General features: G+C 35.6%; 1 protein-coding gene across 2 annotated transcripts in view; it reads right to left on the bottom strand.

Annotated features, from left to right (window-relative positions):
* The window catches only part of LOC107660376 (regulator of nonsense transcripts 1), a 25,102-nt gene extending 5,182 nt beyond the window's left edge, over nucleotides 1-19,920 (bottom strand). Inside the window, exons 1-21 of one of the 2 annotated variants that reach the window (XM_016449644.1) lie at nucleotides 19,542-19,920; nucleotides 17,788-17,924; nucleotides 16,639-16,728; nucleotides 16,381-16,548; nucleotides 14,689-14,869; nucleotides 14,439-14,600; nucleotides 13,152-13,239; nucleotides 12,782-12,880; nucleotides 12,340-12,448; nucleotides 9,606-9,765; nucleotides 9,400-9,518; nucleotides 8,326-8,490; nucleotides 8,067-8,181; nucleotides 7,694-7,837; nucleotides 6,069-6,282; nucleotides 4,352-4,469; nucleotides 3,226-3,382; nucleotides 2,867-3,009; nucleotides 1,566-1,740; nucleotides 1,194-1,275; nucleotides 99-260 (exon numbers count right to left, since the gene is read on the bottom strand). In XM_016449644.1, the coding sequence (XP_016305130.1) occupies nucleotides 99-260; nucleotides 1,194-1,275; nucleotides 1,566-1,740; nucleotides 2,867-3,009; nucleotides 3,226-3,382; nucleotides 4,352-4,469; nucleotides 6,069-6,282; nucleotides 7,694-7,837; nucleotides 8,067-8,181; nucleotides 8,326-8,490; nucleotides 9,400-9,518; nucleotides 9,606-9,765; nucleotides 12,340-12,448; nucleotides 12,782-12,880; nucleotides 13,152-13,239; nucleotides 14,439-14,600; nucleotides 14,689-14,869; nucleotides 16,381-16,548; nucleotides 16,639-16,728; nucleotides 17,788-17,924; nucleotides 19,542-19,712 (2,959 nt within the window). In that variant the 5' untranslated portion in view covers nucleotides 19,713-19,920. The remainder of the gene's footprint in view (nucleotides 1-98; nucleotides 261-1,193; nucleotides 1,276-1,565; nucleotides 1,741-2,866; nucleotides 3,010-3,225; nucleotides 3,383-4,351; nucleotides 4,470-6,068; nucleotides 6,283-7,693; nucleotides 7,838-8,066; nucleotides 8,182-8,325; nucleotides 8,491-9,399; nucleotides 9,519-9,605; nucleotides 9,766-12,339; nucleotides 12,449-12,781; nucleotides 12,881-13,151; nucleotides 13,240-14,438; nucleotides 14,601-14,688; nucleotides 14,870-16,380; nucleotides 16,549-16,638; nucleotides 16,729-17,787; nucleotides 17,925-19,541) is intronic. The other variant, XM_016449645.1, reaches the window with a different exon arrangement.
* Nucleotides 19,921-21,617: the final 1,697 nt, after the last annotated feature.

The raw sequence follows: 21,617 nt of genomic DNA, 5'->3' as shown, positions 1-21,617 counted from the left end.
AAAGAGTTAAAGGGGCCATATAGAGTTCACTTCTAATGTTAGTCAAGGTTTCTTGTTCAAAAGCAGTCTTAATTGAGTGATTTGGGGTTTTCGCTCACCGGCAGCAGGTCCGTTCACCTGGCCCAGGTACCCAGGCGGAGGCATGGGCGGCATGACCAGATTGAACGGGATGGGGATGTTCATGGAGCCCATTGGGTTCGGCCCAGTCCCGATCATGCCGACCTGGTCATGAGTCTGGAAGTACATATTAGATGGACGCCCTGTAAAGACAAACAAAAAGTGACAAATTACATATATATTTTTCACAAATAAGAATCTCAAAGGCAGGTTCATCAAGAAATAACAGTGCTATTTTATTATCACTGATATACTATTACGAATGGGATGTTATATGTTTTATATTTATTTTATCATTTGTATCTAAAATACAATTATATAATTTTTATCTTTATATTTACTTTTATAGTAAATTTTTTGTTTACATTATTTTGTGTTTTCTTGTAATTTTTATTCGTTTTTGTTTAAAATGTTTGTTTTTTTCATTAATTTATATTCATTTGTTTTAGCTTTTTTTCAGTTTTAGATATTAAGTTTAAAACAAGTTTAAGTTTACTATATTTTATTTCAATGAACACATTTGTTATGGTTTTAGTTTTAGTTAAAGATAACAGAATAACACTGGATTCATCTGGTTGATGCTTAAACTAACCAATTAAATTAGTTTATACGTTGATCAACAAGAAAAATAAGAACCAAATGTCTTGAGTCGCTGGGGTATATTTGTAGCAATAGCCAACAATACATTGTATGGGTCAAAATGATTTCCTACCGTAAATATATCAAAACTTAATTTTTGATTATTAATATGCATTGCTAAGAACTTAATTTGGACAACTTTAAAGTCAATTTTCTCAATATTTAGATCTTTTTTGCACCCTCAGATTCCAGATTTTCAAATAGTTGTATCTCGGCCAAATATTGTCCGATCCTAACAAACCATACATCAATGGAAAGCTTATTTATTCAGCTTTCGGATGATGTATACATCTCAATTTCCAAAAATTGACCCTTATGACTGGTTTTGTGGTCCAGGGTCACAAATATGAATTTAATTGGGAATAAGAAACTAAATTAGAACTAATTGATTGCAACTGCAGTGAGACATGAGCAATGGTATGTGATTGTTTTCTCACCAGTGCCGCTGCGATCATACACAGATCCAGGAATCATGGCCTCTCTCGCATCATACATGGCAGTACTCATGAAACGGGCTCCCTGAAACACACATTTACACTATTAGGAGAAGCATTTTGCGACTTATGTTTGATTTTTTTTTTATATTTTGTTTCCTTATTTGAAATTTCTTTGTTACCTTGGTGGTGAATGTAATGTTACAGATGCATAAGAAAGCACTAATACAGAAGCACTAATAATGCATATTGCAATTGCTTATTATTAAAAGCAATTGTAATTAAGCAGCTTTGCATGCATGTACAGCCGTGCATGTGAATCAGCATGAAAAGACTGAAGAAACCCTGACATGTGATTGTGTGTGTGTTACTCACAGGGTTGATGGTGTTGACCAGCTTGCGTGGTTTGCTGAACTGCATGAGGCTCTCCCTCAGGTTGTTCAGCGGTCCCTCCACCAGAACCTTCTGCTCCTTATAGTAGTTCAGCAGGTGGTTCCACAGAGGCTGCTTGGACAGAGCCTTAGGATTGCCCACAATGATCACGCCATATCTGCACACATACACACACACACACACATTTGAGCACATAACTAGAGCAATACACCTACATTTGTCATTTATACACACATTTTCCTTGAAGGAAAACATATTGTAAATCAGTTTTTTTTTTTTCCCCAAAAATGCATAAAATATACATAAATACATAACATACACAATATACATAAAGACAATTTTTTTTTCTTTCAAAAAAAAAAAAGATTACATTTTTCTGGATTCCAGTTTAATGGTTTAAATACATTTTAATAATCAAAAAGCATGTCTAATCTATAAAATTAAGAATTTATTTAAAATGAGCAATACTATTGCCCTATGAAATGTGTTTTATTTATTCAGAAATTCAGTGTTGTCTATTTTACTTTTTCTGGATTCTATGTTTTATGATCGATTGCAAATTTATTGTCAAAAACAGTGGCAATCAAATTTAATTTAAATAGTTTAACTTTTTAAAATGTAATCAAATGAAAATTTAACAGTTCCTTTTATTTTTTGACAGTGCTGAACCATCAGAGGTTTACGATTTAAATAAAAAAGTAAATAAAATAAAATAAAAAAATACATTTATTATTATTATTACTTTAAGAAGAACATATACTCTACAAAATTAAGTAATATAATTGTCGTAATTTCTTCAAACCAAACTTTTATTTTGGTGGGTTGTAGTGAAGAGCTTTGAGTTTCTGTGTGTATCTGATGATAGTTTTCTCAAATTAAATGGTGAAAAGCTGTTAAAGTGACTCTCAGAGCAGCTCTAGATATGATGTTTGTGTTCAAGACCTCATATAGTGAGACAACAGACACTGAAAACACCACTAATGTGTCACACACACTTGTATGAGCAGTAGACGAAACAGAAACACGCAAAACACAGATTTCATGTTAAACAGCAGTCTCTTTCTGGTTTAATATTCACAAACACTAGTCTGCGATTTGATTAAGTTTGATTAAGCCAAATTCTGTGACATTCCAGGGTAATAAATTCCATTTTTATGACTTGTTCATAAAAAAACATGTTCCTTCAGATGCATCTTTGCACTGCATACAGACTCTTGAATGATTCTGAATGGAAATTGTGGTGTAATAAATCACCACTCTCTCTAGGAGTCTGCTTTTGTTACCTGGCTCTGGTTAGCGCCACATTGAGACGACGTGGGTCGTTCAGGAAGCCGATGCCCTGGTGCTCGTTAGCTCTGACACAAGACAGGATGATGAAGTCCTTCTCTCTGCCCTGGAACGCATCCACGCTGGCGATCTCCACCTCCTGTAGACACACACAGGCATCAATACATCACCGACACGCTGCTGCCTGAGGCTGGATGTCAAACAGCCATTAAAAAGAGCCAGTACTACAGCAGTAATGATCTTACAACAAAATGCGCTTTTCTTGACACCCTAAATTGCCACAGTGAGGGTCTAGAGTAAAAGTATGTGACAGAACGGCTGAAATCAGTCTGTAGGTGCTGTTTGGACTCTGTACCTGGTATAGTTTGGTGTGCAGTGAGCCGCTGAACTGCATGTACTGCACCAGGTAAGAGCGCTGGCCCTCATATGGTGTAATTATGCCGATCTGGTCAGGTTTGGCTCCGGCCTTCAGCAGACGGGTGGTGATCTTCTCCACATTAGCAGCCTCAGTCCTGAACACAGAGAGATGATTTTATCAGACCGGCCCTTTGAATGAGCTTCATCTAATGCTGGTAAGGAGCATTTATGAATGAGCTTATGAATTTTCAAAGGTCTCGGTTATTCCAGACTTTTGACTATTGGCATAAAATCTGTTCTGCTTCGTATTGGATTCTGGCCGAGAGACGACCACTTATACAGGAAGAGGCCAACTGATCGACATATTAACAAATATATATATAAAAATGTTACATTTATTTGAACAGCGCTTTCCACGATACACACCATTTCAAAGCAGCTTTACAGAAAGTCATGCTGTTATGTCTATAATGCCTTAGTGCTTTAGCATAGAGCAAGCTTTTGAGTTGGGTGATATGATGATATAAAACAATGATTTAAATAATTCTCCGGATCTAGATCTAGCTATATTATATTTATGTTGTCTAGCACATATACCAGTGCCGCAGTTAAGAGATTTAAATGCTGGTCTGTTTTGTTCTATTAAGAGATTTCAATGTTTTCGGTTTTGTTCTATTAAGAGATTTAAATGTTGGTCTGTAATATCAGTCAGTAGCATCTCTGACTTCAAGCAGAATTACTTTAATGTCATGGCATTCTTTACTGAGGCTGAAAATTACTTATAAAGTTGTAAAGATTGTGGTTGATAATTACCTCTCAGGAACGAAGAAATGCCATTTTGATGGTAACAGGTTGTTTTATGTGATGTTTAGAGGCATAAATCTAAAATCCTATATAACCACTAATATATACAGGAATATACTTTTTTTTTTTTACTAATTAAATATGTAATTTTTTCAAATATTCTATGTGATACATCTGATTAATGATTAGTCTAGATCTGACTCCCCGAAACAGCACAAAGCCAGTCTATCAGATTGAGTCTTGCTGTTCTGAGAAAGCATTTTGTGTGCAATATGCATCTGATATTTGTGTTGAGAGTGGGATATCATGTTCAAATCTACCTGTTGAGATAGGAGGTGCCAGAACTCGCAATCTCCTCCTGGCCCTGGGTTACGTAGAAAAACATGGGCTTATCGGGCTGAGGCCACTGAAAGTCAAAGCCTTTCTTGATGCGATCAGCTGGAGAACAACAGAACATCATCAATGTGGCACACAGATATTTCCTGTCTCTATATAACAAAACAAATCTATCTAAACTGAACTTAAAGGGATAGTTCACCCAAAAATGAAAATTACCCCATGATTTTCTCACCTTCAAGCAATCCTAGGTGTATATGACGTTCTTCTTTCAGACGAATACCATCGGAGTCATATAAAAAAATGTCCTGGCTCTTCCGAGCTTTATAATGGCAGTGAATGGGTGTTGAGATTTTGAAGCAAAATAAACTGCATCCATCAATCATAAAAAGTGCTCCACACAGCTCTGGGGATGAATAAAGGTCTTCTGAAGTGAAGCGATGCGTTTGTGTAAGAAAAATATCCATATTTACAACTTTATATACTGTAATCTCTAGCTTTCGCTAACTGTTGTACGTGCGATCACAAGAGAGTGGATTCATTATAAAGCTTGGAAGAGCCAGGACATTTTTTAATATAACTCTGATTGTATTCATCTGAAAGAAGAGAGTCATATACATCTAGGATGGCTTGAGGGTGAGTAAATCATGCGGTAATTTTCATTTTTGGGTGAACTATCCCTTTAAAGGGGTCATAAACTGAGAAATCAAAATTCCCTTGATCTTTTGACATATAAGAGGTAATTGTACTATAAACATCCTGTAAGTTTCAGAACTTAAAACTTTCTCTTTAGTCTAAAAAAAGCGTATATTGAAGCCAGTATGCCAAAACGACAGCTTGTGGAATATGCCGCTCTATGACGTAATAGTGTGGCTAAACTCCACCTCAGCAAAAGATGATCAACGCCTGCTTCTACATCACTTTCTGTTTAGCTCCGCCCAACGATTCGCACATGTAGTGTAAATAACGAGAGCAGCAAACGCAAATCTACACAGAAACCAAACGATAAAGATGCTCCGAAGAAAACAAGACGCTCTTCAATGCCAAGATGTGAAAAAACACAGTCTCTGCATCGCCTTCCTTCTGATCCCAACATTAGGAAAAAGTGGATGAACTTTTAATGAAGATCCAGACCGCGTCAGAAAGAACTTGGTCGTTTGTTCACTTCATTTTGCTGTGGATTCATTTTATAAACAAGGCACAATTCGACGCCGGATTTTCAGAAAGATTGAAACTAAAAGACGATGCTGTGCATCTATATCGGATCTGACAGTAATGTCGCACCACACGAGTGTGAGGAACTGCTTTTATTATGTGCTCACTATTGCTTTGTCTGTTATTACAGATTGTTTGATATGAACTGAGTATTTATGCGTTTTTAACCTAAATCACAGCAGCGCTCATCTGTGAAGGATGTAGCTGTCAAACACACACAACTGTTAGCCAATCACAGCAGTGAACGTTTACTTCCGAGTCTACAATCCACCACACCTATTCAAACAGAGCGATCAGATGAGAGAGGGTCAAAACAGGATAGAAAATAGCCTATTACTTCTGAATTATGAAGTAAAAATCTTGATGACATAAGTGGACCTCAGAGAACAGTACAAAATAATAAAAAAGGCAGTTCATGACCCCTTTAATCCAATATCAACCCAAGTGAATTTTATTACAAACAAAAAATAACTTGACATGCCGTACCAGCGGTGACGCCGTTCTGCAGAGAGCCCTCGTAGAAGATATTTGAAGGGAAAGCGCTGAGGGCCGGGTGCATGCGGTACTGCACCTGCAGACGGATGGGTCTGATGCCCAGGACCACCAGCCTCTCAAACAGAGACTGAGACAGACCTGCTTTAGCCGCCTTCTTGCACATGACCACAGGACCCAGCTGACAGTGGTCACCCACCAGAATCAGCTATCAGAGGGAGAAGACAGTACAGTTACTAAACAGAAAATTTACAGTTACATGGAAGAATATACACACAAATTTAAAGTACCGTATTTTCTGGAACACAAGTCACTTTTTTTATCATATAAAATGTGCTGTGACTTGTATTCCAAAATATTCCAAAGCAACTTTCAAACTGAAATTAACTTAATATTTACAGAATCATTTATTTTCCTCCTTTCGTTCACTTTTACTCTCTATAATCACTTCATTTAAAGTGGTAAAGTAGAAAAATACTGTAGTTTAGATATATTTTTACTTGTTAAAAATAACAGAAATCATTAACGATCATTGTTTTTCAAACTTAGTAAATATCTGTCATAAATAGGGCTGGACCTGGAAATGGGTTTATTATTGAAAATGCAAACTGATTGTCTGCCAACAGGAGGCGCTGTGAGAGTGGTAGAACTAACGGTTTCTCCAGTAATGGCTGTAAACAAAGCAGCTCCGCTCATGAACGGTACTTTATCAGATAAAAATGCCATCTAAACTATTCTGAAGACAGTCGGTTCCCTTCAGAGATACATTCATATAAAACACCCGCGACGCGTTTTGATTTTGAAACGTGCAGTGCTCATGTTTATTCAACGAAGTCAAACGCCACAAATAAATCAATGTATGGGAAACACTGGTAATGTATATCGAAATATCGGAAATGTGTTTAAAAATCATATCACCGTTATTGAAAAAAATGATATCGCGATACATATTGATATTGAATTATTGTCCAGCCCTAGTCATAAACATAAGTCAATACAAGGTAAATATAGGAGTCAGTTGTTGGCAAATTAGGAATGACTGGTCTGCATTTTTACAAAAATCTGCATTTTTAAAAATCTGGTCTGCATTTTGGTTTCTCTTAGGTTTCAGTTTTTATCTCTCCTCACATTCAACTTTTTATACTTATTTTTTCATTCTTGTTCTGGATAGCATTAAAAGAAATGTTAGATACTATTATAGTTTTTATTAATATTTAGAATTATTATTTTTTTTTTACATTTTCTGTTTTCAATTTAATTGCAGTTAAAATGTTATTAATTTTGTTTTCTTTTTTTTTTATGTTAATATTTTATTTCAGGTAAATTCACCTGATTAAACGTGAAGGATTCTTTGTGAAGTGAGTGAAACTAAAACACATTTGGTTTTATTTACCAGTATTTTGCATTATTTCTGAAAGTAATAATAAAATGCGACTTGTCTGTTTCTTCTCTCAACAATGCAATTTTGACCGGGTATGACTTATATTCAGGTGCGACTTGTTTTCCAGAAAACACAGTATATTTCAATTATGTAAGGTCTGTGTGCTAACATACACAATGTGCAAATTGGTTACAGATGAATAAACATCAGATGAAGGAGAGTGTGTCCTGTCACATACCTGTTTGGCCCCGAGCACCACTGGCACCATGCACTCGGGCTCCGTGGCCTGTGTGCTCTCATCAATAAGGATGGAGCGAAACTGCATTTTAGCCAGGCGAGGGTCACCCGCACCCACGCATGTGCAGCAGATCACATCTGCATTCTGAGAGACAGAGACAGAGAACATAAGATGTTTTTTAATAGAAAAACGCACCACACAAAAACGCCCCATTTCCTGTGCCAAAGAAAACGCTTAAGCATTATTGTGCTCCACCGCCTGCAGCGTTTATATAAATAAACACACTGAAAACTCAACTTCAGACTCTAGAAAAGCTTCATTTGGCTGTTTAATATTCCAGCATTTAGTGTCTATCGTGAAGTCAGACAGGTACCATGAGCAGCTCTCTCTCAGCGGTTCGTTTGAGAGCTCGGTAACGTTTCTCATCAGAAGACGACAGCTCGCCAGTTTCGTCCTTCAGCTGCTGCAGTTTCTGCAACTCTGGCATGCTGCAAAAAAGACAGACACACATCAGTCCTCATAAGATCTCTGCCACACTGCCAAGCATTCAAATCAAAGCATTCATTGCACAAACACATAGAGATCAAATAGTGCATTTTTAAGTAACACATTAAGAACTGAAATGTCCGTACCTGTCCATGTTGCGGATCTGATTGTGCAGAGCCAGGAAAGACACAGGGGAATCTATGGCCTCACGACTCTTAGCGCACAGACGAACCACCTTCAGCCCTGTCTGATGGATCTTCTCTGTCAGCTGATCCACTGCGATATTACTCGGAGCACAAACCAGCACCGGACTAAACCATCAGATGGACACAAAAACAAAAACTCAGTTATTATTCAGCCCTATTTTCCCCAAATTTCATTTTCTATTTACAATTTTCTAGATTCTTTTATTTCCTTTCTAATTTTTCAGCATAAAACGGATTCTGGATCTGTTTTTAAAGTAAAATAAAATTTTGTATATCAAAAAGCATACGTAATTATTGAAATCGTGAAATGTATACAGTTTAACAGCAATTTATTAAAAGTTCAATAAATATTACTTTTTTTGGCCTTACGAAATCAGTTTTATTTTTCCCCAAATTCAGTTTTAACAAATAACATTTTTACAATAATAAAAAAAATGATGTGCATTTGTTTTTATTTATGATTTAATTCAGATTTATTATCAAAAACATTGGTAATCAAACAAAGGCATAAAACATTGAATTAATCTTATAAAATCTAAGCAAATTAAAATTAAAACATGGAAGATAGACTGTAAAAAATAAAGTATTAAATTGATTATTATTACTCTTTGAAAGGTATTCTACTGTACAATAATAATATATGTCACAATTTCTTCAACCTAATTTTTTACCATAAACATCACTTCATATTTAAATAGTCTTTTTGTGGTTTAATATTTCACAGACAAATTTGATTAGAAGTGTACAGCGCTACTTTCGATTTATTCAATTCAAATTTGCCAAATTCCCAGATATTTTGCGTTATTCCTAAATTCCATGTTTATGACTGGATTATGCTATTCCATAGGGCCCTAATATTACAAATATCAGATATTTATAAAATGATATGACATTAAATATTCAATATAGTAGCCTTTTAACTAAATGAATGAACTCCATTTCCAGTTGAAATAGTATAATGCATGGTAAATTCAGTGAGGTGTTCAGTCTAACACTGTCATGAACATGTCTCACCCATTGCCCTGTCTGGCCAGATGGTAGACGATGGTGGCAGAGGTGACAGTCTTTCCGGTTCCTGGAGGCCCCTGGATCAGACTGAGGGGTCGCTGCAGCACCGTCTTCACAGCATAAACCTACATCATGCCAAAACAACTTGAGTTTCAGAAACTTGAAGACGAAGGGCTGAATCAGAGGACGGGGGCTTCAGACAGACTCTGTACCTGCGAGTGGTTGAGGTCTGGCAGGCCCTGTGCAGTGAAGCGTTTGGGCAGCTGGCATTTGATGATAACGTCCTCCACCTCATGACCCAGAAGCTTGTGGTAGATGTAGCCGGACACAGAGGTCTCGTCCACGGCAAACGTCTTCAAGGCGCTCTGCATTCTACATAAGACAAACAAAAACAGGTTCACAGATCATTAGACTATTTCAAGTAATAATTAATCTGAAAATTATAATTGCAACACAAAGGTGTTTTTTGTTTTTTTCATACAATTACAAATAATCAGGACTGGAACTTTTAAACTTAAAAAAAAAAAAAAAAACGCAAAAGACCAATAGAAGTATCACAGGAGGAGTCTGTGAGACTCATGCATAATATACCTTGAGAAGTCTTATGACAGCTTTATGTGAAAAATTTAAGTAGTTTATTATGCAATCATTGATGATCTAGTAAAATCTTTTTGGACTCAGAAAGCTCCAGTCTCCACTGATTGTAATTGCATCGTTAATTATTATAGTTAACTAAACTAAAACAATAATAAAAAAACATTTCTGTTGCGTTAAATATCGCATGCGATTAATCGTGCAGCCCTACTTGAAATAAAGTGTTAACTGAAATAAAATATTTAAAAAAATGTATTTATTTCAGCTAGTTGCCAAGTAGGGCTGGGTATCGTTCAAAAATTTTCGATATCGATACCTTGACTTCGATACCGGTTCCTGAACGATACTTTTTTTGATACCAATTTATTAAATACATTTTAACAAAATTACATTATCTAAAAAATATATATATTGGTTTTATTTTTCAGGTTGTTGATGTTTATACAGACTCAAAGACTCATCTCCTGAGCCACTGCACAAAGGATTAAAATGTAACCAACACAATAAATCAGTGCAAATAGTTTTAATAAAGCTCAAATAGTCTTCAGTTTACACATCTGTTAAGCTACATTTACACTAGTGCGTGTTCGTTTTAAAACGCATAGCTCAGACTCATCATTTCTATTCATTTTCCACTGATTTACTGATGAGCATTAGCAGCTTCCAGCGCTGTCTGTCTGTGTTCTCTTCCACGATCGCTGTTCTGAGTCATATTTCAGCAACATTACATGGCCAAAACACACATCAGACGGCTATCAGAAGTTATTAAAACACTCGATGGTGGTTTAAAGTGAGTTTTGAGTAAAAGCGGAATATAAATCATATTTATTGTCTTATGTAGCATGATGTGTGCATGAATGGTCACGTAACACGCGCTTTCGGTCGTGTAGTATGAACGGACTTCAGCATATGATCGGCGCTCCACGCAGCTCCCGCACTACTCTCCATTGGAAATGAATGACTTCCGGTCTGTCGTTTGTCGGAGATAGTGGAAAGCCAGCTTGAAACGCAGTGGAAATGTCAGTTTGACGAGGATCGTTTTCATTTTAAAACAAAAACGTACTAGTGTAAATATAGCCTTACATCTAAGGGGGCTGGGACACACTACAGCCTCACGTGTGAGAGTATCTCTGAGAGTGTAACCGGTGTTAACTACAGTAGTAGGTGTGTTCGACTTGACGCGGACCGACTGTGCAAACTGATCGGTGTATTACCGTACCACAAGAGCTATAGAGAGCAGACTGGTCCGTACGCGTTCGAATTGCTCTCGCGGATGTCAAAACACTGATCGATCTGCGCCACGCCACGCAACTTTTAGTCGAACACTAGTGCTGCAGGCTTATTGGCTCACTGACGTTGATGAGATTACCCCTTAGGTATCGAAATTTGGTACCGAACGACGAGAAGTTTTTCGATACTTGATGGTATCGCGGCAATTCGGTCGGTGCCTAAAAAGTACCCACTCGATACCCAGCCCTATTGCCAAGGCAACAAATTCATAATTTTTATTTAGTTTATCTTGATGTACTAAATAACTAAAACTAAAATAAAAAATTATAAAAAAAAAAAACACATGGACATGTAAATAAAACTAATACAAAATGACAAAAACACAAAAAAACAACTAACTACAATTTTTTATAACTAACAAAACTAAAATTAAAATGGAAAATATATAAATAAATATTAATTTAAAATATTCATAAAACAAAAAGTATCAACACTGTGGCATGGATAAAACCAGTATATTCTTCATAATTTTATTCAGTCCACAAAAGAAAAAAAATCATGTTTGGATTAACATGAAGGCAAGTAAATAAAAGCAATTTTCATTTTTTGGATGAAAAAAATATAAATAAAATATTTTAAAATAAATTTTATTTCAGCTAGTTGACAAGGCAACATTTCTCATTTTTATTTAGTTTAACTTGATGTACTGAAATTTCTAAAACTCAAAAATGAATAGAAACTACAAAGATATATACAAAACAATGATAAAAATGACTAAAATACACAATAAATTTACTAAAACTTTAAAATGTATATGTAAAATATACAAATAAATACTATTTTAGAATGTTAATAAAAATGAAAGTAGTATCTCAATACTAAAAGACTCTTGCATGGACAACATCAGTACATTCTTCATAACATTTTCCTTTTGCATCCATGAAAGAAGAAAAAAAAAAAAGTAATTGAGTAATTTAAATCAACATGAAACTAAATAAATTAAAGCAATTTTAAATTTTGAGCGAACTACTTTTTGGGTGAATTATACTGTATAAATGTAGCAAAGCAAATGGAAACAGTTTAATGGACTAGTAAACGTGTAAAAGTGACAGCAGGACTAACCGGTCAAAAGATGTCGACTTCCAGACAAAGTCCACCTGGAAGTTATGCGGCACCTCCACAGGAGCACCAGCACTGCTGCGCAGCTCGATGGCAATTTCATCTCCATAATCAGAGAGGATCTCAGTTAAGGAATAAACCGTATAATACAGTGTCCTGTAAGATACTTACAAACTCGCACATCAAAACAGCACAGTAAAAATAGGCAACTGACTTTCTGCTGATATAAAGAGTGCTTGCAAAACTCACGGTCACGATGCAAGTCTGTTGTATGGAGTTTTGGTATGCAGAGGTTGCAATTATGTTGCTATGCAGTTGCTAGGGTGTTCTGGGTGTTTGCTTATCAAATCATAAATCCTACGTATGAGCAATGCATGCTTAAGCACATTATCCAGAGAGAATAATTGTGTGACAACAGCGAGTTTGATCTTTGCTGAAAGGATACTGTCTGGGACTTTGATGACGTGTCCGATTCCTTTCCACAGCGGAGCCATGTCTCCTTTATAGCGCAGACAGATCTCGTCTCCTTGCATCAGTCGCATGTCTGATAAACATCACCCACACCGAGAAAACAATGTCAGATAGAACACATCCTGTGGATTTATGTTTGAATAACACTAATTGAGCTATATATCCATCACATACACAGTACAGCACCACAAACACACATGCGCGCGCGCGCACGCACACACACACACACGCGCGCACACTCAGGTCCGTGCACACATCGATGAGGGATGCATGGGACACGGTGTTAGGGATGGGATGGATATGAACCACTGGTAGACACAGAAGATGCTGAAAGTAAATATTACCACCTGAATCCGTCTTGGGCAGAGTGAAATAAGCTATCCGCTTTTTATTCAGTCCCAAATCCCACCTCACTGTAATATTGTCTTGAGTCTGAAGTAAAAAGACAGGAGACAAGCAAGCAGAATAAATATGAAATGTTTTAACATTCGCAGTCTGACACATATTAAATCTGATTCTGTATTTGGACTTTGCAATTATAAACAACCTCTCTAAGAGAAAAGAATCTCAGGTACAAGAAAAGATCAACACAAACACATGTGAACTCCCATCTAATTAAATTGATTAAATAGAATATAAAATTAAACTAAAACAATGTGGCTGCACAATTAATGGAAATAAAAATGGAATCACAATATAATTTATAAATATACTTTTAGACACACAAGATATGAAATTTCATCCCATATGAAAACTATATCACAGTTCAATTTGCAATCACAATATCTGATAAAGTAATTGCACTATAATTAAGTCATGCAGCCCTATAATGAATTTTAAAATGAAAAAATCTTTTTTTTGCTGGCAAAAAAGTGCAACAGTCGTATTCCAGAAATAAAACTCCCATCCATTTTCTCAACATTGAGATTTTTAGCAATAATATGCAATAATGTATAATGTTTTTAGACAGACCTATGAACTGAAATGTAAAGTGATAATATTTGCTTCTGTACTAGCTATAAGTCAGTGTGATTTGAGCTTTATATTTATGAAATCATGTTTAATTGCCAAATTCCTGGCGAAAATCCTTACCAGATAATCACCATCAGGGCTGTTACCATAGAAACAGAAATCTGGTCTAACAGTGACCACTCAATCCCATGAAGCATTGTGAATAATTGAATCAGTGTCCTTACAATCTTAAACGATTTATACCTTTGTATATATTTGAATAGTTTGTAATAAACCTTCAATACATCACATCATATACTTGGCAATAGTTCTATATTGCAGCACTATTATGGATTTCACAGTAGCTCATTTCCTCATAAGAGATGTTACACCAGATGTAATTGGTTGCAGCTGGTTTGAATCAAATGTTGAATGCTGAGATTTATTCCAGAGCTGGTTGGTCTGGTTCATGGCTGAACTATTTATTGAATTTGCCTATGAAGAAACTGAATGGGAAAAGTACTTTCAGTGGGCGGCCACTGTTGCACTCCATAGTTCAAGCAGGAAGTTAACCAAAAAAAATATTACTAACACAGTCTTCATCAGCATATCAGTACTAATGCATCATTTTTCACTAGTTTAACCATGGGAATTGCTGAAGAGCAGAAAGGTTTTCATACTTGGGACTCTTTGAGTTTCTTGTCATAGTCGGCCTCTAGTTTGACCAGCGGCCCAAAGATGTTCTGGTACTGATAGGCATCTTCGTAGCGTAGCAGAACGTGCTGAGGTTCCTCATCCACTCCAGGTTTCTCCAAATCTTCCAGGGTCGCTGTTGGGTTTTCCTGCAAACACAATAGAACGTAGAGTCATACAACAATAGGATGCTCAAAGCTGCGTTTGTATTCATATGAAAGATGTACATCACGGCACCTTCCAGAGCTCCTCGAGTTTATTGATCTGCTGTGCCGTGATCTGACGGGCCCTCAGTTGCTCCTGCTCGGACGGGATCTTCACTAGCCAGGACAGGAAGCAGCGGTCCTGGATGAGGGGCTGCCACTGAGAGCTGTCCCAATTAATGTCCTTCAGACTGCTCTGACTGGCACACGGCTGCCTAAACACACAAACACACACCCATGAGACGGAGGGAGTGCACACGCTTGATAAGCGATGGCTGACAGCTTCTGATAAAACCAGCACCAGATTAAAATAAAAAATTGACTGTTGTGCCTTCACTGCTTGATTCAATTTACACAAAACATTTAAAATAAAATATTACAAAAACATTTTTAAAAATCATTGTCTCCTGGAAAAATGTAGGAAATGGGTTGAATTTGTATCATGTAAATATGTATGTAAATAGAAGGAGATTAATATATAAAATACTTTTATTTTATACTGTGTGGAGACGTGCTGATATCACGTTTGGTCTCGTTCTGTATCGCGTATCTTGTCAGTGTCTGCGCTTGCTTGGCCATTTGTTTTGGAAAAAATAAGGAAAGTGTGTCCAGCTGAATTAAGTATTTTGTTAGATGGGTACAAAAAAGCTTAGTTTACCGCGGCAGTGAGTTTTAGCTTTTAGTTTTGGATCTGTTTTTAGTTGTTTTAATACTACAATTGATTGCTTCTGTTGTCCTCATTTGTAAGTCGCTTTGGATAAAAGCGTCTGCTAAATGACTAAATAAATAAATAAATAAAATAAAATAATGACTTTTAATGACTTGAAATTTAATGGAATTAAAATTTAAAATAATTGAGTTTAATTAGGCCACAAGTTCTCTCCCTGGATGTACATAGATACTACTTCTACCTTTATTTTAATTTAATTTATTTAATATTTAACTTTTTTTTTGTAAAAGAAAAAAAAACACATTAGGCAATTGTTCTTGTTTAAATTGCAAAAGATACTTTATGATTGCATTCAGTACTATATGTAAATTTAAATATGGTATATGTTTGTAAACCCATGAATGCTCAAATTAAACATAAAATAAAATTCATCCAGTCAACATGAGGGGCAATCTCAGGAGCAAAAAAAAAAATGGGAAAGAATTTTGTGCAGTTTTTATTTATGTATTTATTAATACAAACTATTTATCGAAATGATATAAGAATATTTAATAAATTTTAGGAAAATAAAATATTTATAAAAATGATAAAAACATTCATTTATAAACATGCTATTATAAACACATTAAAAGCAATTATTCTAGCACATGAGGCACATCAAGTACAAACCTAGTTTCTTCTTACCTTCACGCCCAGTCTCATTACGTAAAAATGAAAATACGGGTAACATTAGGGACTTTCCCATTTCACATTTTCAGTAAGCATGTACCATCACACATGCAATAGCTCAATATTAAGTTTAAAAGCCTTAAAGTAACCTGGTAAATACAGATTGTGTCATATACAAGCCATAAAGAGGAAATCTAGCTGGTACAAAGAGCCATTTTTATTGTTATTATTTAAACCAATGACTAAATCTCCCTTTATTTACTGATGCCTAAAAGACATCGATTTAGATTTGGGCCAACCTAATCAAAATCAACTTTTTCCATAATTACTGAATTTGAGTTTGTGAATCAGAATGAAATGGTTTGCAAATGAGATGATGAATTTTACCTGCAGAGAAGCACCACAACAGAGTCTGCTTTAGCCGGGATGAAGCCGAGCAGGAAGACATTACGGCAGCCACAGTTATAGCACTCCAGAACCGTCTCTCCCAGCGGTCCGTCCTTATGCAGCATCACCTCCTTACATTTGGCCCTCACCAAGTGGTTCACAATATGACTGAGTAAACAAACGTGACGAAAATCATCAGCTTTTACGTCTTAACAACACAGTAGTTTGAATTTATCAACACAAACTTGGTGGACTCACCTGCCAGAGGTGTTACCGCGGCCGTTGCAGAACCATTTCTTGCTGGTGTTGCAATAGACCACACATGCTGGATCATGGATACCACAGTAGCTGCAAACAAATGAAACAAAACCAGCCCACAGAATGATTCCTGAAGCATTCTAATAGTCACACTGTTTATACACTGCAATACAGTACATTTACCACTCAAAAGTTTAGAGTCGGTATGATTTATTAAAGTTTCCTAGTCTCTTCTGCTCACCAAGGCTGAATTTATTTGATTACAAATACAGTAAATACGGTAATATTGTGAAATATTATTACAATTTCAAATAACTGCTTTTTATGTGAATACATTTTTAAATGTAATTTATTCCTGTGATGCGAAGCTGAATTTTCAGCATCATTACTCCAGTCTTCAGTGTCACATGATCTTCAGAAATCATTCTAATATGCTGATTTGCTGCTCAAGAAACATTTCTGATTATTATCAATGTTGAAAACACTTGTGTTGCTTCATAGTTTGGTGGAAATTGTTATTATTTTTTAGGATTCTTTTATGAATACAAAGTTCAAAATATTTGATTATAATCGGACATCAAAAATAAAAATATTTAAACTTAATATTTTTATATATTTGAAACGGAAATCTTTTATAAAATTATTTAAAGTCTGTAATGTCACTTTTGATCAATTTAATGCATCCTCACTGAAAAAAATATATAAATTTCTTTAAAATAAAAATCTTACTGACTCAAACATTTGACAGGTAGTGAATGCACATACAATATATGTACATTAAAAAAAAAAATTTAAAAAAATTAAAATGGTGGAAAATCCGGTGACAATAATGACAATGGCAAGTCTGAAAATATACACTTTTTTTCATATAAATTATAACCTAAAATCTGGCTAATAAATAACTACTTCAAAAACAAAAGACCTACATCAAGCATAATGTACAATCAGAGGGGTGATGCATCATCTTTTGTATAAATAAGTTGCCTGGGAAAACTGTCACTTATACAGCACAGTGTCATTACACAAAGAATACTGTGAGTGAGCAATCAGAGGCAAGTATTTCAGAGAATTGTGCATTATTGTATAGCTCTCACAGTTACAGACACATGATTATGGCGTATGAGATCAGGGCAGGTGTGTCATCAGTACCTGCAGGCGTGCACCGGCAGGTCTTTAGTGTAGTAAGTATCTTCCTCATCCTCCTCAAAGTTCAGCTCGGCCAGAAGTTGGCTGGTCTTCACCACTGCATCCTCTCCGTTGGGCAGAACGCCATCAGGCCCGTTCACCTGAACACAAAACATTTCACCTTACAAACAAATCTCAAATTGTACAATCCAGTGCACATTTCACCCTCAAATCAAACACATCTGCAATGTGCACCAGCAGAAACACAGCTAAATCAAGTACAAATGCACACCTGGTTTACGGAGACTTACTCTGAGTCTGCAGCATATACTTAACAAAAGTCTGAAAACACAATTTTGAAAGCTGCAGCTCATGCACAAAAACACACCTTATTATTAAAGCAAACATAACAACAATTTAATAATATAATTTACATTTAAATCACACCTCCAGGTTACAATTACCATACAAAAGCAACCCCTCTAATCAAACATGCTTTTATAAAACAGGTGTAGTTCACAAAAGTCCTTCTGAAACACATAAATGTGAGATAAACTACTGACATAATATACCACGTGTGTCAAAGATCAAAGAAGATGCATGTTATTATAACACCAAAATAGTTAATAAACATCTCAAACACCTCTGCATCACATCATTATTATAACATCAATATACACTGCCATTCAAAAGTTTGGGATCAGTAAGATTTGTAATGTTTTTTTTAAAGAAGTCTCTTCTGCTCATCAAGGATGCATTTATTTGATCAGAAATACAGAAAAAAAACTGTAATATTGTGAAATATTATTGCAATATAGTTTAAATAAATGCTGTTCTTTTGAACTTTATTCATCAAAGAATCCTGTAAAACGTATCACATTCTTGTATCACAGGTTCCAAAAAAACATTATGCAGCAAAACGGTTTCCAGCATTGATAATAAATCAGCATATTAGAATGATTTCTGAAGATCACGTGACACTGAAGACTGGAGTAATGATGCTGAAAAACCAGCTTTGATCACAGAAATAAATTACATTTTAAAGTATATTAAAATAGAAAACCCTTATTTTAAACTGCAATAATATTGCACAATATTACAGCTTTTTCTGTATTTCTGATCAAATAAATGCAGCCTCGGTGAGCAGAACAGACTTCTTTAAAACACATTAAAAATCTTTCTGATCCCAAACTTTTGAACAGCAGTGTAAATGTGAGATAAACAGACATAAACAATACACCACGTATGTCAAAGATCAAATAAGATGCATGTTATTATAACACCAAAATAGTTAATAAACCTCTTATTATAACATCAATACAGTAAACAAAAACACACGTCAGCTGTAGCTAACTCAAGCTATCTGTAATAACATCAATCTCTGAGAATAAGCTGCTATAAGATGCTGTTTAATATTTGAAGTAAATTAGTTTAACACCAACGTAGTACCTCTGAAAGAACGCAAACACACCTGAGATTTGCAGCTAATTAACCAACCAAAACAAACGATCTGACGTAACACATTTCATCATTACAAACAACAACATAAGAGCTACTGTATTTAGTTTAATTTATTAGCAAACTAACTTTGTTAAAACACTAATGTAGTTCATAAAAGTGCCTCTGACAACTCTCTCTCTCTCTCTCTCTCAGGCGGCCTGCTCTCTCGTTGCTAACGCTACCGCGCGGCTAACGCCTGCTAGCTCGCCACATCTGGACACAAACGCGCTCCGGGCCGCCTGACAGAACGCTCGATTGTGTGTTTTGTGTGTTTATACCTGGTTGTCGAGTTGGCTCTGGGTCTGGCCCTGCGTTTGGGTCTGGCTGGGCAGCGTGAAGTCGGTGAACTCGAACTCGGAGCCCTGCGTGTCGGCCCCGAGCAGCTCCGCTTCCTCCGTGTCCAGGAAGGTGAGCGTCTGCGAGCTCGGCCCGTACGCCTCCACACTCATCTTTTCTCTGGCTGTACTGGCCGCCTTTTCGCAGAAAACACCGAATAATCCCTCAGCGATGCGGGGTAGATGACCGACCGAGGCGCGTCGGGCGACGTTTGTTTTGGTTCGAAGTGAAGCGAGGGAAACGGCGCGCGCGCGACGGACTCGTGCAGAAATGAAAGCAAGCGATTCCGGAGAAGATTCGACTCCCACTCAAGTGACGTCACGGGCGAGCGCAACCGACGTAGAGCGCACAGAAGCGCTGACGTCTACACACACTTGCTGCTTTGCAGGAAAAGGGCTGTTTTGTTTTGTAAATAAATTGCTTAGAGACCATTCAGCTTCTATTAATGAGAAATTCTTTACAAATGGAGGCTTAGCTCTTCTGAAATATTATATGCATTTTATGAAAACTATTTGGCCCAAATAAAGCCGGCTTTGGTTTTGCAAAAGTCAAAATAAAGACAATATAATACACTAACTATGTGAATGTGTAGTGTGCTAAAGTCACAAGATCCGCTCCATCTATAACTGTTGTATAATTTTAAAACATAAAACTTTTCACTAGTGATCGCATACTTTCTGTGTATTAAAATTAACTGTAAATTATTATAATTAGAAATTATTATACATTGGCAAATGGAAATTATTATACATTTAAGATTATTAATTCTAAATTATGATATTTTTATTACATACACTCTGGCGTTTAAAAGTTTGGGATCAGTAAGATTTTTATTACTTTTTAAAGAAGTCTCTTCTGCTCATCAAGGCTGCATTTATTTGATCAGAAATACAGAAAAAAAAACTGTAATATTGTGAAATATTATTACAATTTAAAATAAGTGTTCTATTTTAATATACTTTAAAATGTAATTTCTGTGATGCAAAGCTGAATTTTCAGCATCATTACTTCAGTCTTCAGTGTCACATTATCCTTCAGAATAAGCTGATTTATTATCAATGCTGGAAACAATTTTTGCTGCTTAATATTTTTTTTGGAACCTGTGATACTTTTTTCAGGATTCTTTGATGAATAAAACGTTAAAAAGAACAGCATTTATTCGAAATAGAAACCTTTTGTAACAATATAAGTCTTGACTGTCACTTTTTATCAATTTTACACATCCTTACTGAATAAAAGTATTAATTTATTAAAAAAAAAAAAAAATTACTGACCCCAAACTTTTGCACCGCAGTGTATATAAATGTATAATATAAATATAAATGTATCTTTATAATATAAATTTATCTTAGAAATGTAAGATTTTGGAATAAAAAACAACTATTAAAAATAAGGCAGAAATCTTTTATTGAGAGCTACAGCTTGTAAAAAAAAGTTGTGGCAAATAAGGAAACGCAACATAAAGAGAAAGAACAGTGTCCACGTGAATGTGGGAATAATAATGCATACATAATAATCACCAGTGTAATAGATATCAGAACATTTAATACAATAAAATGGGTCAATGGAAACAAAGAAATGCTGAAAAGTGTTTTTAGGCAACATTAAAAAAGATTCACAGCATCATCAGTTTGGTCCACTGGGTTTGTGATCGATAAGATTCCAGTAAAAACCTTCGAAAAACAAGCTAAAGAAAAGTCATACGCAATTCAAATTACATTTTATAATATCAATTAATGGACTGAGAAATTATGGTGTAATATAAAATAATATGATATGCAGCATTTTGCAGAGTATGAAAGAAATGTAAGGAGAAAATCTTGAATAACGTCCGCTGAGAGAAGACAAACATCACCTTACAATCATCTCACGATTTCACATTTCATATAAACTTAACAGTGCTGATAGAATTCAACCTTACATTACTCAGAAGGCATCAGGTTCAGGTGTCTTTGTGTTTTATGTGGGACCCTGTACATAATGGGCTTGAAATGAGGAAAAACATATTTCGATTTGAT

The sequence above is a fragment of the Sinocyclocheilus anshuiensis genome, unplaced genomic scaffold (assembly GCF_001515605.1).
Source record: "Sinocyclocheilus anshuiensis isolate Anshui unplaced genomic scaffold, SAMN03320099.WGS_v1.1 scaffold1433, whole genome shotgun sequence".
Lineage (NCBI taxonomy): Eukaryota > Metazoa > Chordata > Actinopteri > Cypriniformes > Cyprinidae > Sinocyclocheilus > Sinocyclocheilus anshuiensis.
This window is presented reverse-complemented; position numbering and strand designations above follow the sequence as displayed.